Source organism: Nicotiana sylvestris, chromosome 12 (genome assembly GCF_000393655.2).
Source record: "Nicotiana sylvestris chromosome 12, ASM39365v2, whole genome shotgun sequence".
In the NCBI taxonomy this organism is placed as follows: Eukaryota; Viridiplantae; Streptophyta; class Magnoliopsida; order Solanales; family Solanaceae; genus Nicotiana; species Nicotiana sylvestris.
Genome location: NC_091068.1, coordinates 31,727,568 through 31,738,907, shown reverse-complemented (window position 1 = coordinate 31,738,907; position 11,340 = coordinate 31,727,568). Strand labels below are relative to the sequence as shown.

At 40.8% G+C, this 11,340-nt stretch overlaps 1 protein-coding gene across 1 annotated transcript; it reads right to left on the bottom strand.

Annotated features, from left to right (window-relative positions):
- Window positions 1-10,866: 10,866 nt before the first annotated feature.
- Window positions 10,867-11,307, bottom strand: LOC138882861 (uncharacterized). Its single transcript, XM_070163497.1, has one exon. The coding sequence runs from the start codon at window positions 11,305-11,307 to the stop codon at window positions 10,867-10,869; it is 441 nt and encodes a 146-aa protein (XP_070019598.1).
- Between the last annotated feature and the right edge of the window lie 33 nt (window positions 11,308-11,340).

Below are 11,340 nucleotides of genomic sequence, written 5' to 3'. Positions count from 1 at the left end.
ACTAAGAGCAATCAAACATGACCGATAAACGCGGTTCAACAAGAGAATCTCCCATTGGAGTAGAAACATAAACAGGGGAACTCAAGGAATCCCGAGATACGCCCAAATGCGGGGTAAAATAAGAAGACACATAAGAATAAGTGGAGTCTGGATCGAATAGAACCGATGCATCTCTATGACAGACCAGAACAATACATGCTATGAAAGAATCAGAGGCAACAACCTCAGTATGGGTTGGAAAGGCATAGTATCTAGCCTGGCCTCCCCCTCTAGGGCGACCTCTACCTCTAGTTGGTTGAGCAGGTAGGTTAGTAACTGGTGCTGTGATCATAGACTGGGAACTCTGCAGAGCAGGCTACGACTAAGAAGTCTGTGGAGGTAAACCCCTCATAAGTCTAGGGCAATCCCTCACCATATGAAGTGTGTCGCCATACTCAAAACAACTCTGGGAGGGCATGGCAGCTATGACTGGCTCGGGCCAGGTCTGCTGGACTGACCACTAAAAGCACCCCATGTAGGAGGCACACTAGATACTGGAGGTGCATAATAAGGCTCCTGAGGTCTAGGAGTAGCTGGAATACCACTGGCTGCTGGAAGAGCTGAATGAACGGGGCAACTCACATAACCCCTACCATGATGAACTGCAGCTGGGGCACGGGCACTAGAATAATGGCCCAACTATCGAGACCTTTTTGCCTCTCTCTCCTCCCTATCCCGAGCAAGCATTCCCTCTACTCTCCTAGCAATGCTCACCACCTACTGATAAAAAATATCCATCTCCAAATCTCGGGCCATGCTAAACCTAATGTTGAGAATTAGCCCCTCTATAAACCGGCGAAGTCTCTCACGAACTGTAGAAACCAAGGCCGGTGAATCTCTAACCAAGTCATTGAAATGGACAATATACTCAAATATAGTCATAGTACCCGGGCACAAATGCTCAAACTCTGCACGCCATGCATCCCTGAGGCTCTAAGGGACATACTCACTCAAAAACAAAACTGAAAATTGGGTCCATAAAAGGGAAGCTGCTTTGGCCGAACTGTCCAACTCAAAAGTATGCCACTACTGATAGGCTGCTCCTCGAAGCTGGAAAGCAGTGAAAAAAACCCCACTCGACTCTGCTATACCCATAGTGCAGAGGATATGGTGGCATTCCTCCAGAAATCCCTGAGCATCCTCTAATGCTAGACCACTGAATGTAGGAGGTTTGTACTTCTTGTACCTCTCAAGCTTTCGCTGCTCCTCCTCTAAAGCTACTGCCCTACCCTCAGGCTGAGCTGGGGCTACAGGCGGTACCGGCATAACCTATGGGATCTGATCAACCTGAACCCGCTGCTCTGGAGTGCGGGCGGAGGGAGTCTGTGCTCCTCCCCCGGCCTGAGATGTGGTTGCAGCAAGGGGAATCAACTCTTCCTGAGCTAGAGTGATGTACATGCTCATGAACTGTGCAAGGGTCTCTTGGAGAGCTGGAGTAGTAGTAGCAGTAGGCGTATCAGGCGCCTGGGCTCTGGCTGGAGCTGCTGGTGGCTCCTCTTTAGCAGCTCGCGCGGGTGCTCTGGCTGCACCACGTGCGCGTCCTCGACCTTTACCCCGGCCCCGGCCTCTGGCGGCTCTAGCGGGGGGCGCGGGTGCCTGGTCATCTCCGGTAGCACGTGTCCTCACCATCTGTGAGATAATAGAAGACAGAGGTTGTTACACCCCGTAAGTTTAACAACCTTTATATACATTTGATATGATATTTTAAGTGGAATATTTTTGTAAAAGTTTTAAAAATTATGATTTTATATAGCTATTAATATTACTACTTTCGAATATGCTTTAAATTTTACACATATATAATATGAGAAAGTTTATGAGATTTTTTTTTTATTGTAAAGAGAGAAATTATTTTCTCATAAATATAATGGAACGAGATGTTAATTCCCATTTTTAACAAAAACAATATCACAGTCTCGTTAGTATAACATTTCATCTAATGCTAGATTAAATATTGAAAACAAAAATAAAATAAGACTAAAGCCATTGTCTTTCAATGAGGAAAATCACTATCTTAGATAGAGAGTATTTATTAGTTATACGGAAGGGTTAATAAATCCAAAAGCTAATGCTAGCAAAAGTTTTACTTTGTTAGTCCATTTTTGGGTGAAGAGTTGGAATGGAATTGACTCTTATATATTCTTTATATGAGTTTTACTTTGCTAGCAAAATTAATTCTTTGTATGAGATTAGAAAAATTAGAAGTTGAGAAAATATATGTATTTTTACATGGATATTTTAATAAAATAATAGTGTATGTATTTATTTTACAAGGTACCATATGATCATAATAGTAAGTTGTATAAGGTATGTTAAAAGTGAGTAGTATTTTAAATAAGTTGAGATAATTCATAGTTATATGATTAATTGGGTAATTATGAATTTTTAAGTGAGAGATTAACTTGTAAATTGAATTTTATGGGTTTATATCTCCTATTATATAAGGTTTTATGGGGTGAATAACCTCTCTAAATGCAATTCATCAAGTCTACTTTCCAACTTAATAAAACATTGATTAATCGGATCTTTGTAAAACATGTTATGTTTGTGCTAAGATAATTGCTGAAATCATCTCCCACATGGTCGGTGGAAACTTATCCACTTGTTATAAATCAATGGCTTCTTCTCCAAACCCTATTCTCGACCATAATCTATGTTCCTACAGCTTATAATCTCTCTCCTAACATTCACCCATGTAAACCTAAGGCCAAATCAACCAAGTCGAACACAAAAGGTCTTGTAGTTGGTGTGAAGATTACTTATATGATGTTGTTGATGAGTTGTGAGTCTTTTCAAGTTAAAGAAGAGTTTTTCTTTGCTCTTTAAAGATGAGTTCTTCCTCTTCTCTATGAATTTGATCATATCTAAGTCCTAAATAATTTGTTTGAAAGGAAAAATGCAAGATAAGTATTTGGAGAAATAGTAGTGTTGAGTCTTGTTGGGCTGCTTTTTGAGCTTCTTATGATGGATATAAGGTAAGATTTTTATATGTATATGTTTGGTTGTGTGCTGGATATGTTAGTATTGATGCTTCAGATTTGAGGAAAATGAAATAAGTAGGGGAGGTGCTGTCGAAATTGCTATAGATGAGCCCCTTGCTCAATTGTGTTGACTTATAGCTTCTATAAGCTTAAGGATGGTTCTTTATCACTTCTTGAAGATTAAAGTGACGTGCGACAATGTCCGCTGAATTGATAAAGAAGATTACAAGGAATATCATACGGATTTTTTCCTACTCTGATCTTGCCGTCACGTATTTTGTTGCAATTAGCTGGTGTTAGAGGGATAGTCAAGAGAATCGACTTAGATATGTTAAGGCTATCCCTTTTTTCTTTTGGCATGATCCATACGACACAAACGAAACGAGCAAATGCACAATTTCCATAAATGACTCTATTCGTAGAAATGCTAGAGATGGTTATATTCTTGATTTCCCATAAGTCTTATTATTCTATTGTCTATTCATGGGTCTCACAAAAAAAATACGTGAGTTGATAAAGTCTATTTTATGATATTAATTAAAGGCATAACGGTCTTATGACATTCTGAAAGATTTTATTGACGTACTTCTCATGCATTGCATTCATTTATACGTGTACATTGACCCATGACCAGACGACGTTATATATACGTATATATGTATGTATATATGTATATGGGATGTGGGAAAAGGTTACGGTGTTATATACACACCACCACCTGATCAGCTAGTATACGTTGATAATTTTGCCTACAGTGGCCAAGATGATATGATGGGATGCCCTCAGAGGCTTGATGATGTGATGAACACATGTACCTATTCACGACATGACATTCATACGCATATGCATGACACTATAAGTATTTCATAATTTACAGAGTCATCCAGACTTACAGGTTGAGTCCTTTACTCCATGTTTTTTCCATGCTCTTTATATATTTATTTATATGCCTTACATACTTAGTACATTATTCGTACTGACGTCCTTTTGTTGGGGACGCTGCATTAATGCCTTTAGGTATAGATAATCAGTTTGACGAGCCCTCATAGTAGACGCGATTGGCATTCAACAAAGGATCGGTAAGACTCCACCTCATTCGGAGTGCAGCCGAGTCTATAAGTCATTGTGTTAGACTTTTGCTACAAACATATAGGTAGGCCAGTACCCTGTCCCATTTGATGTCAAATAATCTTAGAGGCTTTGTAGACAAAGGTTCATTTTGTAAAGTATGTCAGAGGCCTTGACGGCCCATATGTATTCATGTTTTAAGAATGATAGTTTATTGATAAAGTGTTCGCCCATTTACATTATGCACTACGAGTTGTTGTCATTTTGGTCCACGATGGTCACAGAAAGAATAAGTTACAAAATGGTTCGCTTAGGCCAGTACGACACCGGATGTCAGCCACGCCTCCCCAGGTTTGGGGCGTGATAGAGGTTTAGAATTGCGAAATCAATAATCTCCCACGACAAGGAATCAAATGAAGTGGAATTTTCCAAACAGTTACATAGCCTATTGAAGATAAGTACAGACGTCTCCGTACCGATCCACGAGACTCTAATAAACCGGCTTGTTATTCATGACTCATATGAACCTAGAGCTCTAATACCAACTTGTCACGACCCAAGTTCTCCCTCCGTGAACTGTCGCGACGGCACCTAGTCTCTATGACTAGGTAAGCCTAACGATTTACGGAAAATGAAATAAAGATACGAAATTAACAATCAACAGGTAATTATAATAAAGGAGTTTAAAATGGCGCTCAGCATATACAATAATAACACTCTCGAACTGAACATAGCACTCCCAAAACCCGGAATCTCATGAATCACAAGCTAAAGAAGTACATAGTGTTTCTAACTCCAAAAATCTAATAACGAAGAAAAATACATGAAAGTATATAACTGAAGGGAGAATAGAGAGAGACTTCTAGGTCTGCGGACGCGACAGATATACCTCGAAGTCTCTAAATCTCCTTGCCTCACTGGAAGTATGGCTGAGAAGAAGAACCTGGATCTGCACACGAAAAACATGTGCAGGAAAGGGCATGAGTACACCATAGCGGTACCCAGTAAGTGCCAAGTCTAGCCTCGTTCGAGTAGTGACTAGATCAGGTCAGGGCCCTACTTATTATATAATCCCTCCATTTAATATTATATGAGGTAGTTTGACTCGGCACAGAGTTTAAGAAAAAAGAAAAGACTTTTGAAACTTGTGGTCTTAAAAGTTTAAGGGGTAAAAAGTTTGTGGGGCCATGACATTTGTGTGGCTATAAAAGCTTCTCATTAAGGATAAATGGGTAAAATGAAAGAGCTTAAAGTTGAATTATTTCCAAATTTAGAAATGTGTCATTTGTTTTGGAACAGACTAAAAAGGAAAGTACCTCATTTAATATGAAACGGAGGTAGTATATAACAAGATAAAGCAGTACGAAATATGACAGTGAAGGTAATTGCTAAAAATAAATGAAACGAAATCACAGGAGAAATAATAACTCAGTACACAGAGAAAAGTAACAGGGTATCTCTCAGGATACCGTCCCGTAGTCCCAAACGTAAATGTGTAGAGGATCTCCCGGGATACCGTCCCGTAGTCCAAATCGTAAATATGCAGGGGGATATCCCGGAATACCGTTCCGTAGTCCCAAAGTAAATATCCAGTACAAGGGGATCTCACGGGATACCGTCCCATAGTCCCAAATATAAATGTGCAGGGGGTCTCCCGGAATACCGTTCAGTAGTCCCAAAGTAAACATGCAGGGGGATCTCCTAGAATACTGTTGCGTAGTCCCAAAGTAAATACACAACTCAATCAATACACACAATAGTCTCAACAAGAAAATCTACAGTTCTATTCAAGTCTATATCAAAGAGATAAGTATTTCCTACCCTAAACATGCTACACAGAATCAGGTAAACAACTAAAGCAGATAAGACAATTAAGGCACGTAATCATGCTTTCTTAAGCTAAATAGGAGACTACATATACTAGTATTGTTCAATTAAAGGAAAATATAGATATTTACTTAATGAAAATGGGGGTTTTCAACAATTAGCACGTGCACGCTCTCGTCACCTCACGTACACGACATTTATATAACAACATTACCAAAATCCTAAGAGGAATTCCCCCACACAAGGTTAGGCAAGCCACTTACGTCAAACTAAGCTCCAATCAATCCGATATCACGCTCTTACCACGAGTATCCAATTCCGAGTGGCCCAAATCTAATCAAATCAATTACATAACATAAATATAGCTACAAGCAACTAATTTAGCTAATGAATTTAAAGCTAAGGCGAGAAAATACGAAAATGCCCAAAAATCTTCCCCGAGCCCACGTCTCAGAATCGGGTAAAAGGTACCAATTTAGAACACCCATTCACAACCGAGATCACTCGTCCAAAAAGTATTCAATTTCGACGCTTAAAACCCGATCAAAACCAAAAAATTCGATTGGGGAAATGTTCCCCCAAATTCCCATTTTTTCCACTCAAATTCCTTGATTAGATTCAGAAAATTAGTATAGATTGATGAAATATAAACGAAATAAGGTTAGGAATCGTTACCCACTGATTTCCTCTTTGAAATCCTCACAAAAATTGCCTTCTCCCGAACTCCAAAAGTCCCAAAATTGAAAATAGGATAAAACCCTCGACTTGGCCCTTTTTCTGCCAGAGATCTCGCTTTTTCAAGGGGGCCACCACATCTATGGTCCCGCACCTGCGGAAAAATCATCGCAAGTGCGAAAGTCACTTATTCGGGCTAGGGTCGCATCTGCAGTCACTGGGTCGCATCTGCGGTCCCATAGCCGCATCTGCAGTTTCTGATGCCAAGTCCATTTCCTCTATTGTGGTCCGCTCAGCCGCTTCTGCGGCACCGCACCTGTGGTCCACATTCGTAGGTGCGATTATATCAGGTTCAGCAACTTAAAAAAATGCCTATCCAAATCAAATCCGTTAAGCATTCGAAACTCACCCAAGGCCCCCGGGACCTCAACCAAACATACCATCCAATCCTAAAACATTTTACGAACTTAGCCGATCCCTTAAATCACGTCAAACAATGCTAAACCACGAATCACCCTCCAATCCAAACCTAATCAACTTGAATTTCCAAAATTTTACAACTGATGCCAAAACCATACAAACCATGTCCGATTGACCCCAAATTTTACACACAAGTCACATTCACCACTACGGACCTATTCCAACTTCCGAACTCGGATTCCAATCCCAATATCAAAATTCCACTATCAGCTCGAAACTCCAAAAATTCAACTTTCGCCATTTCAAGACTAAATAAGGTACAGACCTCAAAAATATTATCCGGACACGCCCCTAAGCCCGAAATCACCCAACAGAGTTAACGAAATTGATGGAATTCCATTCTGGAGCCGTCTACACATTGCTCCGACTACGGTCCAAATTCTAAAACTTAAACTCTCATTTATGGACTATGTGTCCCAAACACTTCGAAACTCAAGATGAACCATCCTGACAATTACAATAGCAGAAAAAGACACGGGGAAAGCAGTTAATAGGGGATCGGGGGTTTAATTCTCAAAACGACCGGCCGAGTCGTTACATGCTTAGTGCGAGCATGTTGTACAGGGTTAGCATCCATATAAATAGTGCTAATGTTATCACAATAAATTGTAACAGGATTAGGAAGTAGGATACCAAGATCTTTGAATAATGAATGAAACCACATGTCACGACTCAAAACTAAACCGTCGTGATGACGCCTATCGTGGAACTAGGCAAGCCAACTACTCAACCATTTCACCATAACAAAACTTTGAAAAATACAGAAGCAATTAATATTAAGGAAAAGCTTTTAAAAGCATAATAACATTCGTAACTCAATACACAATCTCTCCCAAAATCAGGGTCTCATCGAGTACATGAGCATTTATACTGGGATACAGTCTACTACAATGTCTAAGGAATAAGAACTGAAAAATAAGTAAAGATAAAGAAGGAGAGTCAAGGTCTACGAACGCCATGCAACTATCTCGATAGTCTCTTAGATCCTGACTCCACACTCAAGCGCCGTCGTGACCGGAAGCAACCGGATCTGTACACGAGGTGCAGGGTGTAGTGTTAGTACAACCTACTCAATAAGTAACAAATCCAAACTTTAGACTGAAAGTAGTGACAATATCAACCGACACAGTTCAATATGGAAATAATAGTGCAGAAACGTAGACATGCTTTCAAGTTCAACAATTAAACTCAATACAGTAAGATAGATCAAATATGAATGATATGAAGAATATAACTCCTCTACTTCTACATGCTAATGCACATGCTGTATATGATGCACCATTCTAACATCCTCATGTGCTTATACTCTTGAAATACTCAATCACTCAGTACTGTATATGGCAATCCGACCCAGGGAAGTTCCATCCCGGAATATATACATCAACTGACCATCGGTCACTCAGTACTATGTAGGTCCATTCCAGCTCGTGGGGAAGATCCATCCCCACGTATAAATGCTTCGTACAAGATCCATGTCCAGGAAAGATCCATCCCTCAATATAATCAACTATGCTTACTTGGGCTGTGTGCGTACTCTGAAGGGGCTCCTTCAGCCCAAGAGCTATTATAAATCAATAAAACCCACTGCGGCATGCAGCCTAATTCTATATAGTCACTCATAATCAGGCCCTTGGCCTCACTCAATCATCAATCTCTCCAATCTCTCTCTCACGGGCTCACAATGTCATGGAAGTAGCCCAAAAATAATATGATGTCAACAAAATAACAACAGATACAGAGATATGATATGTAATGAATGAATACGAATGAGAACAAAATTTCAATGAAATCTATAAGACAACAACAGGAAATGACCCTTTTGGGTCCCAACAATACCAACATATAACCTAAGCATGATATCTAGCATGATTGACATCTTAATTATTTTATCACATAATGAAAACACGAATATCAACAAGATAAATCCACTATACAGTGCCATAGAATCGACCAGGTCACAATTCTCACAGTGCACGCCCGCACTCCCGTCACTTGGCATGTGCGTAACCTCGACACCAATCATATAACACATAATTCAGGGTTTCTGACCCTCAGATCCAAGTTTAGAAGTGTTACTTACCTCAATCCGAGCAAATCCCTACTCCAACACACTTTTTCCTCGCAATCGGCCTCCTAATGTCCTGAATCTAGACACAAACATTACGATACAATCAATACGGGCTAAAGGAATCAATTCCACAAGAAAAATATGAAGTTATTAATTAAAATCCAAAATCGCTTCAAAGCCGGCCCTCCGGGTCCACGTCTCGAAATCCAAAAAAAGTCAAAAAAAACTCGGAAGCCCATTCACCCACGAGTTCAACCATAAAATTTTTGCCAAATTACGACATCAAATCGCCACCCAAATCCCCCAAATAAACTCTCCAAATCCATAGCCTTTAACCCCCCTAATTTCACCTCAAAACCACACAATCTAGGAGGAAAAATCAATGGGGAAACAAGATTATTGAATAAAAATTAACACAAGGAACTTACCTCAAGAATCTCCTCAAAATCCCTCTCAAAAATCGCCTTAGACCGAGCTTAAAATGTCCAAAATGAAGAAAAATCGTGAACCCTTGAATTTATATGCTCTACCCAGTCAATTCTCTTATGCGGACACTTACCCGCATCTGCAGTATCGTAGAAGCGACCAAAATTCTGCTTCTGTGGTGATCCACTGAAATTGAGCCTCCAATTCTGTGGTCCTGGTCCCGCATTTGCGCAATCGCAGATGCGCAATTCTCAGCACACCTGCTAGCCTACCGTTTCTGCGCCCATAATGCCACATTTATGGCCATGTAGGTGCGGAAAGAACCTCGCACCTGCGACCTCTGCCCATTTCCTTCCTGACCACTTTTGCAGTCCCCTTCTCGCTTCTTCGAGCTCACATCTACAGTGACCACTCCGCAGGTGCGATTACACCAGTAGCTACGAACTTCAGCAATTATTTAATTTCAAAACTTGATCCGTCAACCACCCGAAATCCACCTGAGGTCCCCGGGACCTCAACCAATCATACCATCCAGTCCTAAACACGATACGAACTCACTCAAACCTTCAAACCACCTCAAGCCTAATGAACTTTGAACTTTCAATATCTACAAATGACGCTGAAACCTATCAAATCACATCCAATTGACCCCAAATTTTGCACACAAGTCACAAATGACGCCATGGACTTACTCAAACTTTCGGAGTCCCAATTCGACCCCGATATCAAAAAGTCCACTCCCGGTCAAACTTTTCAAAAATCTAGCTTTAGCTATTTCAAGCCTAATTCAACTATGGACCTCCAAATCACAATCCAGACATACTCCTAAGTCCAAAATAACCCAACGGAGCTAACAGAACCATCAAAACTCTATTTCAGAGTTGTTTATACTTAAGTCAACATCCGATCAACCTTTCCAACTTTGAAACTGTCTCAATCCATTCCTACATCCCTCCGGACCCAAACTGACTATCCCGATAAGTCACATAGCAGTTATAAAGTACAAAATAAGCAGCAAATGGGGGAACGGGGCTACAACTGTCAAAACGACCGACCGGGTCGTTACATTCTCCCCTTCTTAAATAAATGTTCATCCTCGAACGGGTCAAGAAACATACCTGGAGTCTCAAATAGGTGTAGATATCTGCTCCGCATCTTCCGCTCAGTCTCCCAAGTAGCCCCCTCAACTGGCTAACCTCTCTACTACACCTTCATTGAAGCTATGCTCTTTGATCTCAACTTTCGCACCTGCCGATCCAAAATGGCCACCAGCACCACATCATAAGCCAAATCACCATCCAACTAAACTACGCTGAAATCCAAAGTATGAGACGGATCGCCGACATACTTCCGGAGCATAAAAACATGAAATATTGGATGCACACTAGACAAACTAGGTGGCAAGGCAAGCTCGTTAGCCACCCCTCCAATCCTCCAAAGCACCTCAAATGGCCCAATATACCGAGGGCTCAACTTGCCCTTCTTCCCGAATTTCATAACACCTTTCAAGGGAGAAACCTTGAGCAGAACCTTCTCCTCGACCATGAAAACAACATCACGGACCTTCCTATCAGCATAACTCTTCTGTCTAGACTGCGCCGTGAGAAGCCACTCCTGAATCAATTTGACCTTGTCCAATTCATCCTGAACCAAGTTAGTACCCAATAGCCTAGCCTCACCCGGTTCAAACCAAACCACCAGAGATCTACACCGCCTCCCATACAAAACCTCATACAGAGCCATCTGAATGCTCGACTGGTATGTGTTATTGTAGGC

Excerpts from the sequence above, each read along its gene's own strand:
- LOC138882861 (XM_070163497.1), bottom strand. The coding sequence starts at position 11,307 with ATGGCTCTGTATGAGGTTTTGTATGGGAGGCGGTGTAGATCTCTGGTG.